The 27,314-nt window shown below is 34.2% G+C and overlaps 1 protein-coding gene across 2 annotated transcripts in view; it reads right to left on the bottom strand.

Annotated features, from left to right (window-relative positions):
* Positions 1-27,314, bottom strand: part of EEA1 (early endosome antigen 1) — a 52,925-nt gene that overhangs the window by 18,142 nt on the left and 7,469 nt on the right. Inside the window, exons 4-19 of one of the 2 annotated variants that reach the window (XM_087934577.1) lie at positions 26,812-26,866; positions 26,645-26,710; positions 25,539-25,578; positions 24,434-24,547; positions 24,226-24,347; positions 15,541-15,696; positions 14,068-14,082; positions 11,699-11,815; positions 10,711-11,049; positions 8,957-9,106; positions 8,201-8,320; positions 7,050-7,253; positions 5,012-5,212; positions 3,619-3,732; positions 2,027-2,182; positions 2-141 (exon numbers count right to left, since the gene is read on the bottom strand). In XM_087934577.1, the coding sequence (XP_087790703.1) occupies positions 2-141; positions 2,027-2,182; positions 3,619-3,732; positions 5,012-5,212; positions 7,050-7,253; positions 8,201-8,320; positions 8,957-9,106; positions 10,711-11,049; positions 11,699-11,815; positions 14,068-14,082; positions 15,541-15,696; positions 24,226-24,347; positions 24,434-24,547; positions 25,539-25,578; positions 26,645-26,710; positions 26,812-26,866 (2,109 nt within the window). The remainder of the gene's footprint in view (position 1; positions 142-2,026; positions 2,183-3,618; positions 3,733-5,011; positions 5,213-7,049; positions 7,254-8,200; positions 8,321-8,956; positions 9,107-10,710; positions 11,050-11,698; positions 11,816-14,067; positions 14,083-15,540; positions 15,697-24,225; positions 24,348-24,433; positions 24,548-25,538; positions 25,579-26,644; positions 26,711-26,811; positions 26,867-27,314) is intronic. The other variant, XM_026698741.2, reaches the window with a different exon arrangement.

The raw sequence follows: 27,314 nt of genomic DNA on the forward strand, positions 1-27,314 counted from the left end.
CATTTCTCTCTCTTCCTCTAGTTGTTTGCTCAGATCTGCAGCTTTGAGGTTCAACTCTGTGCACTGTTTTCTTTGCTGCTCTAGTTCTTGAAGAGCCTTTTCTTTTTGTCCCAAAACTTCAAAAAGATCAGTTTCAAGTTTCTGTAATGATAATTTTTAGAAAGCAAATAATTACAACAAAATGATAATGATATAATGACAACAGAAAGGTGATTACCTTAACCCTCTGTGGATTTATTTATCTTCTCTCAACAAATATGAATATGGACTGTCAAAACATTTTGTACTGCATGGGTCAAACTGGCCTCACTAGAGTCTAACAAATGGCATTATTAATGGCATCACACAAATATCATTTAAATGTATGTACAAATTTCCAAGTGAAGCCATCTTTGTCTTTCTTCCACTTTAATTTTTTCTGTCAAAGTTGTTGCTGAGAGTTTTTTGCTATTTCAAATCTCATTATTTAATTGCTGTTCCAATGTATTAACTTCAATGTCTGTAAAAACTTTTTTCCTGATTGTAAAGTTTCTCTGAGTATGAAGTTAATCAATGTCTGATTGAGTATAGAAATCTTTTTTCTAGTTTTCTTCACCAACTAATACAGTAGTAATAGTAGTAGCCGTTATTACTATGGTTAACAATTAAACACATTTTCCCTATCATTAGCAACAGAAATTTTTAAAACTGAAAACTAGTAAAGAACAATTTAAACTGCTTTGGTAAAGGGATCAGAAGCAAATATTCTCCCTTTTGGTTCCTACTGTTTTGAGTTTGATTATCCAGGCAGACAAAAACAAATATAGTCTTTTGTTGATCAGTCGACTGTTAGAAATATGACCTCCACAAATCCTGTTGACAGAGTCTACCTGATGAACAAATCAACCCCAGTATAGAAGAGGCGACGAAAATAGAAAATACAGAAGAACAGGCACAAATATGCCATTTTTTCCAGACTCCATGACCTTCTCGTATATTAACACAGGCCTTAGCTCTTCAATTTGGTCCTTTATGAACTGAATAGCTATAGAACTAAAAGAATACACAAGTGCTACATCTTCTTAGTTTGTTACTGATTTGAACAGAATAATTAAATGTTTCCTCAATACTACAACATTCATTAGAAGATAACAATACTCAAGGCTGAATTAGCATAGGAAACAAAGAAAGGAATAACTTAGGGAAACTATTTTCCCTTGCAGACAGACGAAGAAAAAAATCTCTCTCTAAAAATAGCAAAATTCTGCTTCATTATGTGCAAACTTCACCTACAGTACCAATGGTTGCCAACAGTCAATATTGGATTAATTTTTCTTTGTTTGTTTTAGTATATGTATTTTTACTTCTCAATGACTAAAATACATAATTGTCTTTTTTTTCTAGTCTTTATTTTGACAATACTTGTCATCTTTCTTCTCCTATACCGTTTTAGGTTTTCCATTTCCTCCTAATTTCTATTTTTCATGGCATTCTTGCCATTCTGTTGTTTCTACAGTGTAGTTGAAACAAGGAGGTAAAAATCTCTCAAAGTTGTGCAAGGTTCATATCGTAGGCAGTGAGGATTTAGGTGATTAGAATTTTTTCTATGGAGAAAGTTAGGCAGAGAAGCATCGATTTTTATAATTCTAAAAAATTGTGTTGCTCATTATTCAAAATGGAAAATGGCATACAAAACAGAAACAAGCAGAGGGTAGTAAAAATTCTCTATGACTTCTATGATCCAAAGATTTCGGCTATGGACCAAAAAACATAACTGGTGCTTTTGTGTTATAGCAAGGATAAGAAAAAATATGAATCTTTATCTTTCTTTCACACTTTCCACAGTTAAACATGACTTGAGTGACCTTAAGATTTTCCTACCTGCTTTTATGTGAAATCAGTTTCTGTTTGAGTTGCTCATTTCATATTTAATAATGACTATACTTTGCATCAGCTGTTCTACCCTTCTCATCACCTCTCCATATCAGCATCAGCCACAATTGGAAATATGAACTAAAAATAAATAAATAAATAAATAAATACAAACCTTATGTTGACCTTCCAGCTCTTCTGTTTTTTGCTCTAAATTAAGGTGTTTTTCTTTGAACTCTTTAAGACTGGATTCCAACTGTATACAATATTCTTCTTTGTCATGCAGCTTGGAAGCAACTTGATCCAATTGAGTACAGACTTTTGTTAGTTCCTATTAGGAATAATTTTTAAAAATCATTTTTAGAAATCTAGTATAATAACATTAGTTTAAGTATGAAAGAAACACTTTTTATCTGAAAACATCCAGTATATAAAACAAAAATAATAACATTAGTTTAAGTATGAAAGAAACACTTTTTATCTGAAAACATCCAGTATATAAAACAAAAATTACTATGGCTCATCACATAGCCAGCCAAAAGTTTAGAGTACTTCTTTATAATTGACTACTTGGTTATTTTATTATACACTGCCCAGTCACATATATGAAATGGGCAGCTATATAAAATAAATAAATATTCTCCATCAGTGCAGTAAACTACAACATTTACAACAAAGGCAACATATTTTTTATGAATATCACCGTACTTAAAACAATGAGTAAAATGTGATGGGTATAATTTAGACATGCACTGTGTCAATACTATAAGTCTGTCCTGATCTTCCTTCTAAACATAAAGAATTCTCAGCCAGTAAGATCATACATAGCTGAGAATTCTGGAGTTGAAATTCACATATCTGGGAAGGACACGTGTTGGATAAGGCTACGTAGAAATACTATTACAGAATAATTACCAAAAATTCACACAAAGATGTTCAAGATGTTCTTTTAATGTAAGAGATCCTTGTACATATGTTACTTACCTGCAGAATTCAGATCAAAACCAATTATACTCTAAAAAACAAAGGCAGTAAATAAAATATATGTGCTTCCTGCCAATACGAACATAGGAAAATTAATTTTCAGTAATTTTTTTAAAAATAGTTTTTCTTAGTATTTGCCCCACATGGTTGCAAGTCCACTTGTTTTCCTGAACTCGCCTAGTTTTATTATAGTGAAGCTATCAATGCACAGTGTGACAAGGGAGCTTGTTTATTAGCCACCTTCTCACAAATCCTGATGTTGATTTAGACTGAGAAGAAGTCATTCAGCTGGCTTCTGTGCCCAAAAAAAGACTAGAATATCACTTTTCTAGTCCAAAATTTTAATCCCTATACCATGCTGATTCCCAAAAAAGAACCATTTAATTATGTTTAGAAAACTCCAAAAAGATTTGTACACCATCTTTCAACAGTCGTAGCAATCCCCACCAAAAACATTTCCCCCACTATTTTATATTTTATTTAGAAATTATATATTTTAAATGTATCATTTGGGGTATTTGAGGTAAATATAAAAATAGCATCACAAGAGTTATATATTTTAGATGATGATACATAAAATTCACCTTGCTTTAAATAAATCTTTCTTAATTGTGAAGCCATAGTATAGGGCAGGGGTGTCCAACCTTGGCAACTTTAAGACTTGTGGACTTCAACTTTTTGCTGGCTTTTTGCTGGCTGAGGAATTCTGGGAGTTGAAGTCCACAAGTCTTAAAGTTGCCAAGGTTGGACACCCCTGGTATAGGGCCTTTCTATTTCTCTCACCTGCTGTTTGTCTTGCAACGCATTCTGGGCGGTATCCAAGTGATTCTGAAGGTCTGCTCTCTGAGCAGCTTTTGCTGCCTCCGCTGACAGAAGCAATTCAGTCTTTGCTTTTACCTGACAGAATTAAAATATGTTGTCTTAATATTGACAATATTACACAGTTGTTAACTTGTAAAACCTTAAATTTTCCTGGGGTGAACAATTTACTCAGTGTACCACAGCATTATCAATGGATAGAAAATAGACAGACAGACAGACAGAGACCAACAATGTAAATGATGCTGTTTATTGAGGACACAGACAATTCAACCTATCCTGGCCCACTGTCTGTCTTTTGCTTGTACAGACTATGCTGAGCAGTTTAATGGGATGACTTGCCCATCTGAAATTATTGGACATCTTTTATCTGTCCAGGTCTTTGGCCACTGCTTTTCAGTGCCATTTGCCTTTTGGCAGCAGAAGAGTCAAAAAGTCTCCAATGTGCACAAAAAACATACTTCCCATTTCTCTTCTATGCCTTGTCACTCATAGCAACGAGAGAAGTAGGGAAAGCAGGTCATTGGGGTACCAGTTATCCCAAAAGCAAAAAGACCCACTTGACAGAAAAGAGAAAGGGAAGAGGTGGGTCTTTTCCTGCCAGTTCTGCAATTGCTATGGATCAAAGAACCAGTAGCAGAGGAGCCAACTCTTTTTTGTGTCTCTCCCAATGGACAGCAGAAGAAGGATGGGAAAGGAAGGATGGGAAGCATATGTTTTTGGTATCAGTTATCCCATTAATAAAGTGGTCTGATCCCCCTCTAAAAGTCCACTTTCCTGCAGGAATGTTACATTCACAGGCATTTCCCCTCACCCCCAACACATTGTGGAACACCTGTTCAAAGCTTAAGCTTTCATATGTTTGTCTATTGGCCTTGCAGAAGACCACGGGAATATACCACCATCTGAGTTTTTAAAAACTAATATCTATCTATACCTTTTTAAAACTATAATGCAAAGTAACATCTTCAATATACTATCTTCTCAGTACCCTGAGATGAAAAAAACTGCAGTCATAATGAATGGGATACTGACGACCATGATTTATCATTGCTTATTCCCCATCACAATGGAGCTATTAGATAAAAAATCTATGGAAGCAAAGGCTTCAATAATCTTCTCATAGCTGTGCCATAGAGACAAGGGGACAACATGTAAACCCAAGGTTCACTCAGAGTAGTTTCATCACAATAAAATAGTGACATAATATCCCAATGCAGCCAGTGTATACAATGCTTACAAATGTAAAACTTTCTGGAGCTTAGCTTAATAGGTAGGTGTTACTGGGTTTGTTAAAATTAAATTAGCATTCCTATCCCTTATACTTTACATAAGTAAAAATTTAAAGTTAGATCACCTGCAAATCAAGTTGCATTACTTTTTCTTTACTTTCACTTAGCTGATTACGTAGCTCACTGATAGTTGTTTCCAAGGAAAGAACATGATCTTGAGATGCTCTTAAATGGGATTTCTGTTCCTGCACTTGCTCATGCAAATTTTCTAGGGCCTGTTTATGGCTTTCTGATTGATTCTTCAATTTTTCTGCCAGCTGTGTTACCTAAATGCAAAATAAAGGAAAACAATGATAAAATGTTGAAGTTAAAACTGGTTGTGGACCAGAACTGATATTTTATATCTCAAGATCTGGATATCCTTGGCAATTTCTTCTTCAGCTGGTTTCTGCACATCTGAACGATCTGGAACAAAAGATTCCCTCTGGGTCCATACCAAAGGGATATTATCTGGACAGACCACAGAGTCTGGCTTTCTGTCACTGCCCTCATGTGTAAAACAGCATTCCTGGGATATTTATTTGTTTGTTTGTCTGTTTATTGAATTTATATTACCACCTATTTGCCCATGGCGACTCGAGGCGGCTTATAGAATATAAAACCATATTTAAAATTAAACAAACAATAAAAACTAACAAAAAGAATTCCCCAACTCCCACCCCCCACCCCAACAACAGCAGATCACACAGGCCATTTGATGGGCTCCATCCCGCTCTGGGTTCCTCAGGCCCGCTGGCAGAACCAGGTCTTCAGTACCTTCCAGAAGAGTATTAAAGAGAGGGCCATTTCAATCTCTGGGGGAATGATGTTCCAGAGAGAGGGAGCCACCACAAAGAAGGCAACCTTCTTCTGGGTCCCACCAGGTGTATCTCCCTCAGGGAATGGAACCCGCAGCATTCCCTGCCTCCTCACTCTAATGGGTCAGATAGATGTGACTGGCAAGAGACGTTCCCTCAGATAATTTGGTCCCAAGACATGAAGGATTTACAAATTACAATGACCCCTCCATCACCCCTGCATATGGCGCAGTGGTTAGAGTGCAGTATTGCAAGCTACTTCTGCTGCAGCCAGGTGCCTGCAATTTGGCAGACTGGATCTCACCAGGCTCAAGTCTGACTCAGCCTCCCATCCTTCCAAGGTGGGTAAAATGAAAACCCAGGTTATTGGGGGCAATATGCTGACTCTGTATATTGCTTAAAGAGAGCTGTAAAGCACAATAAAGCGGTAAGTCTAAGTGCTATTGCTATCACTGTGTTTTTGAAAAGCAAGTTACACCTAGCTCTTTTAAAAGATATTTTCAGATCACTTCCTGCTAAAGAACTATAGAAAAAAAGCTAGATTCTAAGTTACTTCAGCTGGACCCAACATCTCTACTCACTATACAGGGCAGTCCTGAATCCTTCCTTCAGAGAGATCAATCAAAATTGACCCTCTCTGTTGGAAGGAAAAAAAAATGGGAAAAGTAAGCTTTGGGTTTTTAGCTTCCTTCCAAAAATTCTCATAGAAGAGTTTTATTCCTAACAAACTCTCCACTTCTAAGCCTTTGTCTTGTTTCCTCCATTCTCCCACATCCAACCTTAATGTAGTTAATTCCTAGTGTAATACAGGTAATCCTCGATTTATAACAGTTCATTTAGTTACTGTTCAAAGTTACAGTGGCATTGAAAAATGTGACTTATGATGATTTTTCACACTTGATCACTGCAGCATCCTCATGGTCAGATGATTTACATTCAGATACTTGACAACTGGTTCATATTTATGATGGTTGCAGTGTCCTGGGGTCATATTACCTTTTGCAACATTCTGACAAGCAAAGTCAATGGGGAAGCCAGAGTCACTCAACAACCATGTTACTAATTTAACAACTGCATTGATTCACTTAATAAATGTGGCAAGAAAAGTTGTAAATGGGTCAAAACTCACTTAACAAATTTCTCACTTAGCAACATAAATTCTGAGCTCAATTGTGGTTTTAAGCTGAGGACTACCAGCAATAGGACCTTAAGGGAACAAGAAGTGAACCATCAAGTAACAAGATATGTCACTTTAAACACTATCATCTCACAAATTTGGAATTTTTTTACTTTGAAAACTTCTTACCTGTTCCTGCAAAGCATGATTCTTTTCCTGTAACTGATTTAGAACTGCTGTTTCTCCTTCACCAGCTTGAATTTTTGCATACAAGTCTTCCCTTTCTTTTTCTAGCAGAGAAATATTCTCCTTACTCTTTTGTAGCAGGGCTTCAAGGTTTTGGATTTTTTGATCTTTATCACCAATCTGACGTAGAACTTGCTCTAAATCATTCTTGGAAAGGGGGAATACAATCGCTAAATATATCTAGGAACATAATTTCTGCATATTATATTTAGAGAGAGCTCTTGGCCCCCTTTTTAAGAAAAACAACGTGAAGCCATTTTTCTTCTTCATGTAATTAAATAGAAAGATTAACCATGAAAGTTAAAAATACAATCAAAATAAAATGTTTGTAATGAGAAACATACCAGAGAAAATGGGTTTGTTTAAAACATAAAGAAAAGCTTTTATTCATTTTTCAGAAAAAAACAGGAAGAAGAAAGAGAAAAAGACATGATATATCTCTAAAGTCTATACAAATGAATTAATGGTATCTGCCACAAATTCTTACTATCAAATATCAATAACAAAATGTTATGCAATATGAAATATATAGAGATGGTCAATTCCTACTTTGAACTGAGCTTCAGAAAGGCAGTTGCTTATAACAATGCTTCAAAACAAAAATATGTCAACTTCTGAGCTACTTGATATGTCATGCCTAATGAGAGTTCCATGAAATAGCACAGCAGTCCATTTATAAATCATCAAAACTTGATTCTATCAAGCTCTTTATCTTGTAGCAGTAACTATAACCTGCATTTCAACAAAAATATTTCTTCTTGTAGCACAGGGGTCCTCAACCCCAGGCCGTAACCCACTATTGGGCCCTGAGCTTTTTGGAACTGGACCGTGGGATTGGCAGGTGCATGCACGCATCCCTACTCATGGAGCAGAAAGCAAGTGCATGTGCACGTTCTCCATTTGAGAAAGCGGCAGGCATGCATGCCCATCGCTCATTCAAATGGAGCCGCATGCATGTGTGCACTTGTCTGCCATGCAGGTGGAACCATCCCCTCTCCTCCCCACTGGTCCGCAAAGCCAAAACAGTTGGGGAACTCTGTTCTAGCACACTAGAAATATGTTGGGCTTTTTTGTCAGCAGCAAAATTCTCTTACCTGGGCTTCTCGAAGTTTTGATGTTGTGCTTTGCTGAAGATTCTGCTGCTCTTGATGCTGCTGCTTCGTTTTGTCTAATTGATGTTGCAATTCAGTTGTATTTGCCGCTTTTTCCTTTAGCTTAGAAAAATAGTCACAGACTGTTGACTGAAAACTGACAAGCACAATTTAGTAGTTTAATAGTTTATAATTTACTCTAATACTGAAGTTTTTTACATCAGATGTCTTTTTTATTAAATTAGAAGTCATGTTATATTTGTCCTAAAAGTAGTTTAAAAAAAAATCAGTCCCTTCAACAACTTTTCCAACAAAATCAAAATATTATAACATTATAACAGTAGGTGATTGTTTCCTATATTACATTCTGCATTTTTCATTAGGAAAGATGCATAGAAAAATAAAGTTCCATTGTTTCTCATTATCAACTCTTCTGAAATTGTAATTTTTAGATACCAATCATTAATTAGGCAGCAAAAAAAATCATCTTTATAATTCTTACAGTTAAAGCCAGGCAAAGGTTGGACCTAACCCTGAAAAAAATCTTGAGGAGCAGACATTAAGGACTCCTAGCCTAATAATGAAAGATTAATACCCTGATCCATTTTATGTTTAATGAAGGATTAAGGAATTTTGGAAGATACATTTAATTAAAGCAAGCAAAGGGAAGAGACAGAATGCAAGATGGAGTTTTGTAGTTACTAATTACAAAACACAAATTGAACTCAACCCAAATTATATTCTGCATATAATTCTTACCTCCTCTTCAGCACGTGAAAGTTTTAACTGAATGTCAGCCACTTGCTGTTCCTTTTCCATCAGCTTTTCACTAGATAGCTGTCTCTGCTCTTTTAGTCGGCCCTGTGCTTCCCCAAGTTGATGTTCTGTTTCCAGAAGTTTATTATGTAACTGGAAATGAAAACAAGTCTCATTTTGATGAACATGCCATACTTTGTTTTTTTTAACTATTTTGTTTGCAAAACACATATAAATACTACGGTATCAATACATTCAGTCCTAATAAGTTGTGGACCCAGACACACAACCTAGTCAAAAAGTCTGGTCCATGGGATGACTCAGTTCATGCTTCTCTTCCAGTTACAAATAAACTGCAGTTCAAATAATGAGAGCAGCTTTATATTTTGTTTTCCCAGATCAATCCACTGCAAGATAAAAGTATCTTCACTAATGGTTGCAAATCTTTATCTACTACAGTATATATAGTCTATTGGTCTAGTCCAGATAGCTGGACAGATGTCACACTACTAGCTTTCATGCCCAAGAGTGAACTTAAACCTGGATGGTGCAGTACCTTAACTACTATACATTGGTTCTATTTGTATAAAATCAATATGTATATTTCATAAAATACATTTATATGACTACATTGGCTTAACTTGACTTCAAATCACAGAATAATCTACAGGAGTTTTTTTTTTCTTCAGACAAGCAACTTAAACATTAGTATGAACTGCACTGAGAAGAGGGGAACAAGTAAACACAGTCTGCTATTGTATCATGAGATCACCCAAAACATACAAACTATATGTGGAGGTTGATTAATTCAGCTGGTAAAGTACTAAACTGGAGGATTTCCATGTAGAGCTCTCACAAGGATGGAAAATTATCTGAAAGACTAGCAGGAAAAGATTAAGGGTTTTGGAGACAGGGAAAAGCAGCTGGATAGCAAACTACCTGCTGGATTTACACAGTTTTGGCTACTGAAAGAGTTGCAAATTCCAAGATGGAGTGAAGATCAATATAAGTTCTAAAGTGATGGGAAGATCACTGAAGATGGAAAAGGATCAGGCTTCAAGGGATCATGTCTAACATATCAGAGGGAGAAGTGGGAAAGACCTAAGTTGATTCTGCTGCCCACAAGGTATTACCAGCTAATAATGATTAATGTTCTTGCTTAACTCTGAGGGGAATCTATTAATATCTATGTACACTTAAATGTAGCTTAAGTCAGGCAAACAATTAACATAGCAGAAAGCTCCAGAGGCAGAGATAAAGTTAATTGCTAATTGGCAGAATAATTTTAGTCATAAAATAATGTTCTGGTTTACTGCAGGTAAAGTGTCTTTGAAAACAAATGTAGAGGCAGGAGGGAGAAACATTGTTTCTTAATCTGCTTAAGCTAAATGCTACCTTTAGAATTAGTTTTGTATGATACTAAGATTCCAAAGACTATTTTATTTGAGTTATGTCATTAATTTAAAACAATGGTTTACAGAAGGTATTTATATGCTGTAGTTAATTGTTTTCTTTTTTTTAAAGTTTTGCTTCCATCTAAACCATGGCTGTCAAACTCCCAGCCTGTGGGCCAGATGCATCAGATGCTGGCCAAGTCCAACTTAACAAAGGGGGGGAAAGTCCCAATGTGACGCCATTGTGACGACATGATTGACATCCCTAGTCTAAACTATGAAAAAAGGTATAGGAATTCTTGGTCAATAAGTGAAATCAGGCTTATAATTTATTTGCTTAAGAATGGATAAACTTAACTTTACCTGATTGAGCTCATTTTGAAGCAGCAGGCTTCGCTGTTCTTTTTCTTCCCTTTGTTGTTGTAGCTGCTTGCATTCTGCCTTAAGATGCTGGGTTTTGGCTTCAACTTCTGACAATTCCTCCTTAAGTTTTTGGCTTGCTTCTCCCTTTTCACACAATTCTTTCTGCAATCTCTGTAACGAGTCCTCAGATGCAGACAGTCTTGCCTGAAGTTGTTGACAGTCCAATTCCTTTTGATTAAGAGTTGCTTGCAAAATCCTTTTACCCGCTGATTCTTCATTTTTTCTCTCTTCTAACTGAGTATATTCCAATTCTTTCTTTTTTAATTTTTCCACTAGATTCTAAAGTTGAGGTGTAGATATAACTGAGATTGTAATTCATTAATGTTAAATAAAATAGGCAGCTGGATTAAAAATGCAAAATTAGTATTTTAATATAAAACATGCATGACTACATATACCAGAGGGCCCCAAAATGAAGTTTTCCATTATTTTTCTTATAAGTCAATATTCTGAATTTGTATTTTTATTATTTCATTATACTATCAAAAGGACCCTAAACTGAGAATATGCAATTTCATTTTTCCTGTTGCTTGCAAGCTCAGTTGCAGCCATAACCATGTAAGCTTCAGAACCAAAGATAATGTTTTTGCAAGTATATATAAGTATATAAATGCTCTAAGAATAGAAAGTATGATGCCTGCTGCATTAGGATCAACAGAAAAATACTGCATGATCTAATATCATATTTCATATCGATCCAAGGTTTCTAAAGAGCTAGCATTCCTGACTTATTTTTTCAAAATACATGTGTCCATAATCCAAGTACAGATCTTGGCTTAATTTTGTCATGTTAGAAGAGGAACAAGTCTATGATCTCAATAGGTAATATCAGAGGTTTCATTATTTGTTTAACTGATAAGACTGTATCTTTAGAATTGAATAAGATCATCAATCTATAGCTTTCAAATGCAAATAGCAATATTTTTACCCGATTTTTCTGTGCAGATTCATTAATGGAAGTTTGAAGTTTCTGGATCTCCTGTACATATGTAGCCACTTCCTGTGGTCCTTTTGCAAGTTCAGTATTTAACTTATTAATGGTAGCCTATGGCAGGGGGTGGAATGAAAAAAATTAATGTATAATTTTAATTTAACAGGAATATATTCCCATAAAATAATTATAGAAATCCATAACAAAAGTTTATGTATCATCAAAAAAATTGAAGTTCTTTAAATGTATACTATACAAAGTGTATATGGAAATATTGTTTTATATAAATTCTTCAAACATTACTAGTAAAAAAGAGGAAACAATGTCACAATTGTATCACAAAAGCATGATTCCTGCTTGGTTTCTGCTATCAGCAAAAAAAGCTACATAAATAAAGCAATTTTTACATTATAGCTAAAGATCAATTACTTATATTCTTGCCAAATCCATAGTGAAGTGAAGTTTCCCTTTTTTCTATTTCAACTCAGATTGGCAAGAAAAATATAGTGGATGCCCACAATTTTCCTGATCCTAGTAAAGACATAATCCTGAAACATGAATAAAACATTTCATGACTCCTGTCATTCTTTTCTTTATAAAAGCAAGCCTCCTGTTCTCTTAGAGGACTTCCAGGGTCTCTTAATTGTGTTCTGTTATTCTTCCTATAATCATGTGTATCCATCCCATCAAACTCAAATGAGGTCTTGGATGGTGTAGGATCTCCTGCCATGGGTCCAATGTCCCTTTCAATCTTAGTATTCTACATTATATGTTTTAGACAGAGAAAAGTCTAATTTTAAATTTGAAGGCTAAAATTCTAGTTTTGTTCCACAAAAAGGAAGATGATAATAATGAATACATAAATAGAAATGTTTGTATACATAAACAGAGTGTTTATATAAACACACAAAGAGAGATATCTATACATATTTGTACATGCCAACACCTGGTGAAAAACAATTGTATTGCATTTCTTAATGGTAATAGGGGATTTCCTTGTATTTGGTATAAACTATTCTTATTAGTTTTTACATCTTATTACTTTAGATACCCACTGTCATAGAATAAATTCACTAGGACCTAAGCATTAGAATCTGTATCCTCCTACTGTTCCTTTCCATCCATCCAATCCTTATCTTTAAATATTATTTTTTCATGAGTTCTGAAAATAAGCCTTGGAGAAACAAATAAGGGCTTTTAAAGGTGCACGTTGTGCAGAAAGTGATATATGTGGGTGAATGTAGCACATTAAAACTTGGATTTTGTAAGATATGTGAATGAAAATGGAAAAAAGAACTCCTGTATACCCTTTACAAATCTAATGGTAACTAGGCAACAACTTATAGTTGTCCTGAGTGCTTAAATAAAATAGAGTAAATCTAGTACGTTGGAACATAATGAGCATCGCTTCATTTTAAAAGTGAATACTATTCTTGGGATTTGGTTGCAGGACAGATTTCAAGGTGAACAATGTGCAGTAGGAGGAGATAAAGAGGGGGGAAATATTATCCGTATGTAGATTCATTTGAATTATACCAGCTTCCCATGAACTGCTGTACAATAATGAAAAGTACCAGTAAGAAAAAACAAAAAAGGGAGTTTTCTCTAAATCTGACGGAGTTCTCATTATTAGAGGCAAAGTGAATTCCTTCACTCTACAAAAATTCACTCCTGATCACAACACAACTTCAAATATTAAAGACGCAATAAAATATATGAGACTACATCTTTGTGGCTTATTGACTTATATGCAATGAGCTTTCCAAAGATTGGGTCACAAAACTCAATTTCTTCTTTTATTAAGGGAGAATGAGCCTAAAAGGACATGTAACGGCCTGGCTGTTACAACTGCTCTCATGGGCTACCTTTCTTAAACTACTGTCCTTCAGGCATGTTCATCTGCAATTTCTGTAAAGCTAGTTGGGAAATACACTCTCTTGCCATGAGAGAGCACAATTTTGGAGAAAACTGATATGCATTTTTGGATGTCTTCTTTTTCTGATTTTCTGGAACTACATTTATCCAGCATTTTTGGAGAATTTACTTACTAAGAGATTTCTATTCTGTTCAGCCTTAAAGAGTCCTATGTGGTTCATGAAACCACCTAACAAATAATAAAACAATTAAATCCCCAAAGAGTAGATCAGAATGTTTTGTTGCAAATACGTAAGAACAGACAAAATACAGATACTGGTACCAATCACATAAAGTCACTGGAAATCTGGATAGTTTAATTGTGAGAATAGTTTGTAAAATAAACACAAAAAAAGATTGGTGGGTTGTAATATGTGCACAAATACTTCCTATCTGGTTTGTTATTTGTGTGTAATTACTTTTGAAAAGAGGTGTAAAAGTTAGAGTATTACCTCAAATTTAAAGACCTCCATAGAAAGCAGTCAAAAAAATGATGGGTGAATGAAAAAGAAAACAATGATAAATGTTATTTCAACATTAGACAGAATGGTCATGGATCTCTTAAATCAGTAGTGTGATGCTGATAAAACATGCACATTTAATTGGGACAGATGTTAGTGATTTTAAAGCCAATTTAGACAAAAGCACAATTCTCAGCAGATTCTACATATAAGTGGTACAATCAAAAGAAGAAAAATATGCAAGTGTTGCTTTGTATTTCAATCAGAAAACATTTGTCTTTGTGAGTGACTAAACCTGGAATCAGAGGTAGAAAAGGTTTTCCCATCTCTGCCTACCACAGGAATATAAATTATAGCATCTCCTAGTTTTTACTTGAACAAATCCAGCAAAGAGAAAGCCAAACTTTGGTTTCAACTGCCTAATTGTTCTTATTATTAATGTTTTTTCTGACATTTAATCAGAATTATCCTACCTGCTAACTTAAATCCAGTATTTCACATCCTATACTCTGCACTGATGGCAAAATGATCTTGGCACTCTTCTGCGTGAAGAACACTACTACATTTCCTACTCTCATACATCTCTTCTATCTTCATAGGACTTATTTTCTCATCCACTGAATTAGTTGCTTAGCTGCACTAATTGACAGAAACACTTCTTTCAAGTGAATCACTTGGCTTTCTTGATCTTCTCTTTGTATGGGAGGGAGTCAGAACACTTGAGAACAAAGACTGTACAGATCAGCTATCTCAGCCCACAACTGCCTCCCCTCATGTAATGCAAGCTAAGGCTCAGTCTGATTAGATTTTTTCAGCTCCTAAATCTGAGAACACAAGGACTTCTTATTAGAGTTTATATGCAATGTTTCCAGAAAATAGCTGCATTTTTTTAAAAAGAGCATTTGAATGTTTGAGAGAACTAAAAATATCGAATTTTACTTACTATAATAATAAATATATTAAAATTGCAGAGGTATAAAATATTACCTTACAATTATTTTGTTATTACAGTCCTGTCTGATATAACACAAAATGCATTTTAATATGCAAAACTATTTCATGTTAATTTTGACATAATGATCTTGTTGAAGTATTATCATGGATGGCTTCAGAACTTCAAAACAAAACATAAACTGAGTAACATAAGCGAGTTCTAAGACAGATTTTTTATAAGCATGATATGCCCACCTTCTAACTGGTAGAGATTTGATTAACAAATAAAAAACTGAACGAGAACTGAACTGAACTGAAACTGTCTTGAGAACATCCAAGATAATGCAAATTTATAAATATGTAACTAGAGAATTTCCAAAAGGGAAAGAGTGTGGTCTTGCCGCAAAAAGAGTTATATTGTACCACCAATAAATGACTATCAAATTTGTATCATACAGCTTTCTACTAATACAACCAGATTAAATTATAACATTATGGTTCATATTCAAATGTTCTGACTAGATTCATTACCTCTGCATTTGTATATTCTGCTCTCAAATGATTGCATTCATCTTTCAGTTTCTCAGATTCTTTCTCACATTCCAAAGCCATCTTATCCATCAATGTTTGAACTTGGACTAATTCCCTCTTTAGAACTGCAACATCTTCTACCCCAGGTCTTTGAAGCTTTAGAAAACAGCAATATGAAAATCAGTATTACAAAGTTCAGAATGAAATTATATTTTCAACATGGTTTATAAAATTACAGTGCAAAACAAGTGTGTGTGAGTGTGTGTGTGTGTAAATATAGTTTCCATATTACATACTCTTAAAGCTACTTAATTTCATAAAAACTGTAACAGTATACTCATACTCAAATATAATTAAAATATCTCTGGTATAGTTCCAATATTTTTTCTTAGCTTTCTGCAATTTTAATAAATTTTCTTGAACTTATTTTGTTAAAATACTATGCAGCTAAATCCACTTTAACTAGTTAGAGACATTCAACATCAATATTTTCAACTGTTGATTAATTAATACCTAACAATTAATTAATCATAGGGTTAACAGACATTATGTGTTATTGTGAGGGCATAATAACTTTTGAAAACCATAAGAGTATACATAAAGCACTTGTTGAGAAATCCTTGAAGTAGTTGCATCTTTTCCCATAATTCCATAGCTGCTACACAAACTAGTGAAAAGAAACATTGGACTTAAAAGCGTTCCCAAAAGCTATTCTATGTGCCCATGAGCACTCCAAAGCACATTATGGAATCAAAGGGTTCCTTGTCCAGCTTTGACTGGTGCACTAATGATAGTCTTACATAGAAGAAAAGGTCATAAGTAATCCAGGTGACCACCTGGATTATTGCAACACAAACTAGAGAACTGTAAAGGAACTTTTCATGGACTTTCCTTTAATGACTATTCAAAAATTCCAGTTTTTGCAAAAAAAAACAAAACCACAATAGTAGTCCACTTTACAACTGTGCTGTAAACCTAGATTGGTTACTAACAGGTTTCCCGGTTCAATTTAAAATGCTGATTTTATCTAGAAAGTCTTATGTGGGTTAAGATCTCTTGCAATTAGAATTAACCTGTCCAAAACTTACAACCAGGGAAAAGTTATAGTTAATCACTCTTGTGAAGTTAGGAGCATTGAAGACGGTAGGTTTTTGTTCCCTTACTCTACAGCAGAGCTGTCAAAATCCTGGCCCACAGGCTGGGGAGATGGGAGGAGCCTGCGCCGTGGCGATATGGTATGCAATCGAGCTCCTCGATTGCAGCCGATATCTCCGCTACCGGCCGGTCCAACGGACCTACGCTGTCCCGTAGGGGCAGCCACCGTGAAGAGCGTACCCTGAGGACTCCGGGGATACCGCAAAATCCCTGGAGAGCCCGGGTGAAGCTCTTCTTGCCAGCGGCGGAGAGGCAGCCCCCATGCTGCTGAAGCCGGGGCGGCTCCAGAAGGAAAGAGTTTGAGAAAGAGTTTGTCGGTTGGGTGAGAACCTTTTTTTTTATTTAATTTTTTGAGTTTTGAAAGTTTACTCTGACTATTTGAAGAAACCTGTGTGATTTTTTTTTTTTTTTTGACAAAACTGACTAAGCGGCGTTTTTTGTAGGGAAACGTCAAAGAGAGAATCCATTTTTTTTTCTTTTCTTTGCTTCCGGACTTTATTGTTATTTATTGGATAACTGGACTGTTTTTTTTTTCTCATACTTATATGTTTTATTCTTTTTCTGGATTTTTCATTTTTAGGCTAGAGGCTCCTTTTGATTTTGTTTTTGCTTTTGTGTATTCCACGTCGGCTTTCCCTTGTTTATTATGCTCTTCAGAGAGGAGGGGGGAAAGTGAGAACTAAGATACTTCGTAACACTGCCATCTAGAGGCTTGGAAATATTTTACTTGAATTGGAAAAAAACAGACTCTTCTTCTCAAGGACATCCTTTGATAAGATAGAGGAAAGCACTCTGTGGAATATTATTACAGGTGTCTTTCTGGATATTTATGGCTTAGCTTTGAAGCTTGTGGGAAAGAGAAGGGAGTTATAATTAGAGCCTTGGATAATTAAATAGAGTGCAGTGTATTGTTGCATATTCTTTTTTTCTAATTCTTTTTTTGAGTTCCGCCACCCCCTCCACTAATATCAAGGTCTTTACTTTTAAGCCTGATTTATTTGCAAAGGGAAGCCTCTGAATTTTTTTTATTTTTTTTTATTTTATCTTGATTTAACTTGCTTTATTTTTTCTCCTGTCCATTTGGATCCTGTTTTTTCTTTTTTCCTTTTTTTTTAATGTACATCAGTGGACTATTTTTTTTCCTTTTTTCAATTGAGGTTTCTTTTTTTTCTGGCTGGACTAAGGTGTGGAATTTGAAGAAACTTATTTTTCTTGGTTTTTGCTTTATTTTTTTTCTTCTTTTCTTTTTTCCTTCTCCTTTTTTTGGCTTTGTCTTGTTTATTATTATTATTGGGTTTTTATTCTTACTTTTACTCTTTTTTATGGATTATTTTTTTTTAACTGGATTAAGGTCAGGAAGAATTTGAAGAATTTCTTTTTTCTCTCTCTCTCTCACTATTGGCTTTTTTATTCTTGGCCTTTTTATTTTGGATTATAACTTCATATTTTTTTTGTGGATTAAAATTTGAAAGAACTTGAAGAGCTGGAACCACTTAAAATGAGTAAGAAACTTATATCTTCGGGTGCCTCTATGTCTGCTTCTGCCTCCCCACCATCTGGACAGCGCTCAATTCAGACATTGTTAAAGCAAGATAAAGAAAAAGAACAAGAAAGAGTATCCTTTCAGATGATTATGCAAGGAATTCAAGATCTTAAGGTAAAAATGGATACTATTGAACAAAGAACAGGTAGGATGGAGGAAAAAGTGGAAAGTATCCAACAGATGATGGTAAAATATGAGGAGAGACTTCAAAATGTTGAAGAGGGGGGCAAAAGAAGAGAGGAGAAGATTGGAAATATTGACAATAGATTAACAGTGATTGAACAAGAAAAAAGTGAGATGTTGAAGTGGGAGTTGGATAGATCAGAATTTTATCTCAGATTTCAAAACATAGAAAAAGAAAAAGGACAAGATTTGGCTGTGATAATGGTAGGAATCTTGGCGGAGGCGCTCGAGATAACAGAAGAGAAGATGATGGATGGAATAGATGAGATATATCGAGTCTTTACAAGATATGCGATGAGAAATAACCTACCAAGAGAAGTTCACATTAGATTTGTTAAAAAATCTATGAAGACACAAGTATTGCAAGTAGCAAGAGAGAGGCCACTGAAATACAAAGGTAAAGAAATTTTGGTTTTAAAACAAATACCTAGAAGAGTGAGAGAGATGAGAAGAGAATATCGATTCCTGACTAAAAGGTTATTGGAAAAAGAGGTGTCTTACAGATGGTTGATCCCAGAAGGATTGATGTTTACGTGGCAGGAACAGAGACATAGAATTGATTCAATCGAGAAAGCAGAACTGTTTTGTGCAGAGGTTCTTGGAGGGAGAGAAGGAGGGGCAGGAAAGGAGGTCCCATCAATTGAATCCCAAGAGGAACAAATGGAGATCGGAAAAGAAGAAGGTGCAGTAGGTGGACAAGTGGATATTAAAGATCAACGTGAGGCAAGACCCACGAGAGTGGTTAAATCTAAATATAAAACATAATTATGGAAGAGAAAAAATTGATTACAATGAATATAAATGGACTGAATTCAGCTGTTAAGAGAAGGAAGATTTTCCATAAATTAATGAAATTAAAGTTTGACATAATTTGTTTACAAGAAGTTCATATTAAAAAGCAACATGAACAATTGTTATTACAACCAAAATTAGGGAAATTGTTTACCTCTTTGACACAATCCAAGAAAAGAGGGGTGGTTCTATATATTAAAGAGGCCATACCAGCAAAAATGATTTATATAGATGATGATGGGAGAATATTAATGGTAGAAATAATGGACAATAATAGAAAGATACTTTTGATTGCAATTTATGCCCCGAATGATAAACAGGAAGAATTCTATAGAAAATTACATACTAAGATTGCTGAACTTGACTATGCTAATACAATTATGATGGGAGACTTTAACAGAATTGCGGATAATAAACTTGATTATATCGCAACAGCAGTAAAGCATAACAGAAAAACTCTTCCTAAATCCTTTTTTAAAATGATAGATGAATTAACTTTAAAAGACATATGGAGAGAAAGAAATAATAAATCTAAGCAATTTACGTTTTATTCAAATAGGCATTTATCATGGTCCAGACTGGATATGATTTGGATTTCAACAGATTTAATGTCTAGTATTCAAGAAGTTAATATTGAAACAAGCACTTGGGCTGACCATAACCCATTGACAATTAAATGGAAGGGACAAAGGAAAAGATCGAGATGGACATTAAATAATACTATCTTAAAGGATAAGGAATTCACACAATGGATGGAGAAAGAATTGGCCTTTTTCTTTAAAGAGAATAGAAAAGAAGACACCTCAACACAGAATGTTTGGGATACAATGAAGGCCTATGTCAGAGGCTTGATAATAGACTATACAAGAAAAAAGAATATTAGGAAAAGGCAAACTTTTAAAGCCTTGGATGACGAATATAAGAGACTTGAAAAAGAACTACAGAAAACGCCACACAGAAAAGATGTCAAACTGAAACTGGATATAACTAAACATAAAATGGACTTAATAGAGAGAGAAGAATTGGCACAGAAAATTAGGAATGCTAAACAGAATTATTTTGAGGATGCAAATAAGCCAGGTAGATGGCTAGCATATAAATTGAGAAAGGAGAAAGAGTCGAGGAAAATACTGCAGTTAATAGATGACCAAGGTAAAACTTGTTATGGCAGCAAAGAAAAAAAAGAAATTATTTATGATTTTTATAAACATTTGTATAAGAAAGAAGATATTGATGAGGAGAAAGTTAAACAATACTTGCAGAATGTAAATTTACCTAAGATACCTAAAGAGATTGAAGAAATGCTAGAAAGCAATATAACAATGATGGAGTTAAGCCAAGCACTTAAGAAACAAAATAATGGAAAGGCACCAGGTCCAGATGGACTTCCTGTAGAATTTTATAAAACTTTTCAAGAATTACTTTGTATTCCACTGCTAGAAGTTATGAATGAAGTCATGGTAAAAAAGATAATTCCTAAAACATGGTCAGAGGCTTATATTACACTTATTCCAAAAGAGGAGGCGGACCTACTTCAAATCAAGAATTATAGACCGATTTCCTTATTAAATGCAGACTATAAAATTTTTGCTTCAATATTAGCAGAAAGACTTAAAAAGTATTTGAATAACTTTATCCACCCAGATCAAAATGGGTTTCTGCCAAAACGACAAATTAGAGATAATATAGAGTAATTTTAGACACTTTGGAATACTATGAGGCGCACCCTGAAAAGCAAATGGCTTTGATATTTTTAGATGCTCAAAAGGCATTTGATAATGTAAATTGGAGGTTTATGGTACTCCTAATGGAACAGATGGGCTTTGCTAGAAGATTTATTCAAGCAATAGAAGCAATTTATAATGAACAAACAGCTAAGGTAATGATGGAAGGAGAATATACAGATTCTATTAATATAAGAAAAGGTACAAGACAAGGTTGTCCTCTTTCGCCTTTGTTATTTGTATTAACTTTGGAAGTGTTGAATAGAAATATCAGAGAAGATAAAACTATAAAAGGAATGAAAATCAAAAAGGAGGAATTCAAACTACAAGCTTTTGCAGATGACCTAGTCTTTATTTTGGAAGATCCTATAGAAACAGCCTCGAAGCTGTTGGAAAAGATAGAGGCCTATGGGGAGGTGGCTGGTCTGAAAATAAATAAAGATAAAACAAAGATTTTGTCAAAGAACATGTTGCTGAAACAAAGAGAAGAGCTGGCAGAACTGTTAAAAATCCAAAATATAAACAAGGTTAAGTATCTGGGGATATATTTGACATCAAGATGTAGTACATTGAAGGAGAATAATTATATCAAACTTAAACAACAGATAGCTCAAGATTTGAAAAAATGGGAAAATCTACAATTGTCATTAATAGGAAGGATTTCAACAATCAAGATGAACATTTTACCCAGAGTCTTATTTTTGTTTCAAACAATACCAATTAGGCTTGGAAAAGAATATTTTGAGGATTTAAATAAAATTGTTTTGAAGTATATATGGCAAGGAAAGAAAGCAAGAATAAAGTTAAAGCTTTTACAGGATGCTAGATTTAGAGGAGGGTTTGGTCTGCCTAATTGGGAGCTGTACTACCAAGCTGCAAACTTGACGTGGGTTAAAGAATGGATAACATTAAGGAAAACCAGATTGTTGACATTAGAAGGTCATGATTTGTTGTTGGGCTGGCATGCTTTTTTATGGTACAAGGGAACCAAAACACAGGGGTATTTTAGAAGACATTATATACGGGAGTCTCTGTGGTTAAATTGGGAGAAGACAAAAAAACAGTGTTATTTGAAAATTCCAGTTTGGTTATCGACGATAGAAGCGTTCTCCTATCCTATAATCTATAAAAAGGAACAAACAGTTAACTATGGGGAATTATTAGATGAAAAGGGTGAACTTAAATCGATGCAAAAACTGGAAGAACAAGGTATACAGATGAATTGGTTTTCATATTTGCAAATACATTCAAAGTATTATGAGGATTCCAGAGCAGAGGGATTTTATGATAAACAAACTGACTTGGATAAGATTTTGATGGGTACTGATGAAAAGGTGATTAAAAAACTGTATGGTTATTTATTGCAAATTAAGCTTGAGGAAGAACAAGTTAAAGAAACTATGATTGCGTGGGGGAGGAACTTTGGATATGGGATTGATTTAGAGAAATGGCAGAAATTATGGTCGCAAAATTATAAAATGACAATGTCTACAGCCTATAAAGAAAATTTGTATAAGATGTTTTACAGGTGGCATTTCCCCCCGACAAGGATAGCAAGAATGTTCAAGAACAAATCTGAAAAATGCTGGAAGTGTCATCAAAAACCTGGTTCATACTACCATATGTGGTGGACTTGTGAGGATGCTAGAAAATATTGGACTAAAATCCACATGTGGCTGGAAAAAATGACGAAGAAGCATATAGACTTCAAACCGGAGTTTTTTCTATTGGGAATCCTACCAGATACTTATAGTAAAGAGCTGAAATATTTGATTGTAAATGTATTGACTGCTGCTAGGATTGTATTTGCAAAAAATTGGAAAAATGAGAAAATTCCATTGCAAGAAGAAGTTGTAAAGAAAATTTTGGAATGTGCTGAGATGAGTAGATTGACTTTTGAAATTAGAGAGCAAGAAGATAAACAATTTTATTTAGTTTGGGATCTTTTCTATCAATGGTTGAATGATGAAATATTAAAATATAAAAGTTAGATAATAAGGAATAATATTGAATTTATTTTCCCTTTCTTTTTATTGGTGTTTGATACTATATTTATATAATAGTTTTTCTGTTTCTTTCTTTTTCTTATTTGGGATAGAATTGGTATGATTATAAGATTTGTTTTAGAATAAAATATTTAAAATATAGTTATCTCACAAAGGCATGATCGAATAAAAGTTTAGTCAATTTTTTTTCCTTTTTTTAATAGTGATACTATGATTTATAAATTTGTATTGATAAGAGTATTATATAAGGTAATTGTAATTGTGACTATGAGGTGAATGCACAAAACTGATGGACCAACCGACTTACTGTGTGTACAAAAATATGGGGGAGCTGATACTTTTATGTTTTGTCGTTGTGTTTTGTATGTTAAAAAACAATAAAAAATTTAAAAAAAAAATCCTGGCCCACAGGCTGGATGCGTCACGCGCTGGCCACAGCCACACCCAGTTTAGCGAAGGGGAAAAAAGTCCTGATATGTCACATGATGATGCTATGAGTTATGGAACATACACTTCTGTATGTCTGACTTGCCCCAATGGAAACAACTGAAGGTAGATCTCTTCTGGAGGGCTTTTTAAACTTTATTTGTCAACTTAGTTAAGATGATGCTAGCTTGTGAATTTATTTCCCTTCATTTTTATCTTATACGTTGGTATGATTTTGATTGGTTTTTTTATGTACAGTCTACATTTGACTGATTTTGTACCATTAAGTTGATGTTGACTCTTAGCAATTACATATCTTATATACTGTGGACATTTTATCTTTTATTCTGGATATTTAATATATATCTGTAATCCTGCCAAGAATCTTTGATTTAAATCACTACACAGTCCTTGTATTTAATTTCTGTATTTTAAAATATTTTCATCAGTAGGAATGCACTTTGACATTATAAAATGTGCACAAATATATAAATAGCATAATTTATAAAAATACACATATTGCAAATTAACTCTAACAAAAGAACCACAATAATTAAGAATGAGAATGGCTAAATAATTGTCTAGTGACAGCAAGTTACTATTGCCACGATAGCTAGGAAAAATATGACAATGAATGAAAAACAAAGAATATTTGAAATTAAATATTTTTAGCTTGGGGAAAAAAACATATCCATTATTGAGCACAGAAGATGATTCTTTACTTTGCACCCGAAATAGATCACTATAAAAATAAATAACTTGTTTTTTTAAAGATCTGTAATTAAAATGATCAAGCTGTAGGAATAATCCCTTTCCAATTAGACAAGGCATGATAAAACATGACCACAAGAATTACCAGCTCTGTGTTTAAATCTTCACATACACCTTTTTGCTTCTGTAACTCTTGTGTCAAATTAGTCACTTTCTGTTCTGCAAGTTCTCGAAGGCTTGTTTCTTCATCATATTTGGCTTTAAGTTCTGTTGTAGAGAAAGACTTTTTAAAAGGCGTTCCTTCAATTTAAACAAGACGACATTATATTATGCAACAAGTATGGACAACTTACCCACAATCTCAGTGGCCAGTTGTGCTGCTTTCTGTTCAAATAAGTCTTTCATTTGTTTGATATTAAATTTTTCTACTTGACTGTCTTCTAACTGCTGTTCTAAAGATTCCAATTCTAAAATAAAAGGTACGATGACAAAGTGAAACTAAAATAATATTTTATAAAAACATAGACAAAAGTATTTTATAAAAACAAGCATAGATAAAAGTTTCTCTTTTTTATCTAAAATGAATATGTAAAAGTTTTCCTGAAATCTGTCCTGCCTCCTTTATTGGTCACTACTTAGAGCCCATCCTAATTTTGATTGTATATGGTAAGGAAAAGGAAACAAATTAGCACAACAATCAAATGATAATAATCAAAGCCAAAATTGGTGTCCTTGATCGATTGAGTGAGGTGAAAACTTTGCTGAAATAAAACAGATTTAACTAATTTCCAGAATGACAGCAAAATGAAGATTGCACATATGGTACTTCAGAAGGGGGATTATTCTACAAAATGGGGAATATATAGAAGACCTATCATCTCATCCACACCTCATGTCTCTCATGAGGTGGGGGATTCTCAAGAAGGCTTCGCTCGACAGGCTATCTGGCAAAATATTAGCTAATATATCTTTCTGTAGGGCTTTAAAGGGAACCAGCGCTGGGGGACCTTGGGTCAATCATTCTTTCTCAGCCATGATCAGTATCAGGCTCTGCAGCAAGCCAACTGAGAAATATATATTATGATGCACCAACTGCTTTACGAATTACTTGATCTGATAAAAATAGTGATTGTGATTCTAGAACTCAGTAAACGGGTCACTGAAATCCTTATTTTTAACAACATCAATTAAAAAACAAATAACTTCTACAACAGATAAGCAGTAAGATCAAATTTGTTCAATAAAAAGATTCTTTCTTCTATAAAACAGAATTACTAAATGAAAAAAGAATCTTCAACATTTTAAATTATTTAAAGACTGCATTTTAAATTGAAGTATTTACAATCGGTCAATTAATTACTTTATGGATAAACAGAGATTTAATGAGAGATATGGATCAGTAAATCACTTTTCTGGACAAATATGTCTCATGACACTATTTTTTTTAAAGTTTGTCACCTGTAGAGGCAGCAGTTGCCAGACCATCAGGTTTGGATTCCTAAGGAAGAAAGGAAGGAAGGAGGGAGGGGGGGGGAAAGAAAAAGAAAAAGAAAGAAAGAAAGAAACAAAGAAAGAGAGAGAGAGAGAGAGAGAGAGAGAGAGAGAGAGAGAGAGAGAGAGAGAGAGAAAGAAAGAAAGAAAGAAAGAAAGAAAGAAAGAAAGAAAGAAAGAAAGAAAGAAAGAAAGAAAGAAAGAAGTTATGAGTCTGCACTCTGTGTTACAAGTTTGCAACCATCTGCATAATTACAGAAGAAAATAAAAATATAAGGATCGTAAACCAAGTTTTATGACTGAGAATTCCTGTACTTGAGCACATCATCAAGAGCGATAGATTCTCTATTAACTAACATTACTGTGAGGATCCATCATCTGTTGGAAGCTATAATTCATAATGCTACTGTTTCAGACTGAATCCATTAAAATAAATGAAAACATGTGTATTAAATCACATCTTGGAATACATTACAAGTGTTTTTCCCACCAAACAATTTTCATTATGACATCCCAATGGGAGCTTACATTAACAATCTGTTTTTAAAGTTAATATTTTTTTAAAATCCTCCTATTAGCAATTAATAGAAAGAATCTAAAAGGTAAAGATTAAGGTTTTCTCTGCCCTGCTGTGTCTGGCTCTGGGGGCAGTGCTCATCTCTGTTTTTTTAGCCAAGGGAACCAAGCATTGTTTCAAGACATTTCCTTGATCATATAGCCAGCATGATATATGCCAAGGTGCACAGAATGCTGTTAACTTCCCACTGAAGTGGTACCCATTTATCTACTCACATTTGCATGCTTTTGAACTGCTAGGTGGGCAGGAGCTGGGGCAAGTAACGGGAGCTCACCCCGTCACACAGCACTTAGGTCTCAAACCTGGGCTGTCAGCTTTCCAGCTGACAAGCTCAGCGTCTTCAACCACTGAGCCATCACGCCCCCTTACAAAGAAGATTAGCACAATTAGAACTAAGTCAGGCCACGTGCCTTACAAAATAGGTAATAATCTTCATTTCACAGCTGATTAAAAATGGCTTGTGGAAAGCTTGCTTCAAATATTTTAAAATAATTACTTGCTGCTTCTGCCCATGAACTTTTTCTAATTCTTTCTTCAGCTCTTCAGAATACCATCGTTCTTCCTGTAGAAAGACAATTAAAAGAACGGTATGAACTTGGGACTTTGATAACACTCTGATATGCTTTGTAAATTGAAATAAAAAGCTGAGTACACTCTCCCAACCTTAAGTGAAGCTTGCAGGTCTTGAACTTCTTGCCTCAATAAAGTTATGTCATCACTGAATATAATCCATATTAAAAAGAAGGAAATATATATATTTAAATATCTTAAAAATCACTGCAATTAAATTCATTTCTGTAAATAGTAATATATTTAAACATATTTTGACTAATTTTTTAAAATAAAATAAATTGTCCTCATATTAATCACCAAACAAACATTAAAACAAATGAGGCATATAGCACAATCTTAAGCATACTCCCTGAGAGATAAATCACTATGACTGTAATGAAACGTATTTCCTAATTATATAAGACTGGCCTTAGATCTATGGATTCATTCTTTCCTTTTATATTCTCATTCTTTTAATTTCTTTTCATTGAATGTATTTTTCTACTACAAAGTAATATACTTCACAATATCATCTAATATTCAGATTAACTGGTAATTAAAATGCAGTTACAATAAATTATTATTCAATATATAATAAAATGAAATAAGCCAGT

This window comes from Pseudonaja textilis, chromosome 5, assembly GCF_049901715.1.
Source record: "Pseudonaja textilis isolate UNSWEBS1 chromosome 5, rPseTex1.2, whole genome shotgun sequence".
NCBI lineage: Eukaryota > Metazoa > Chordata > Lepidosauria > Squamata > Elapidae > Pseudonaja > Pseudonaja textilis.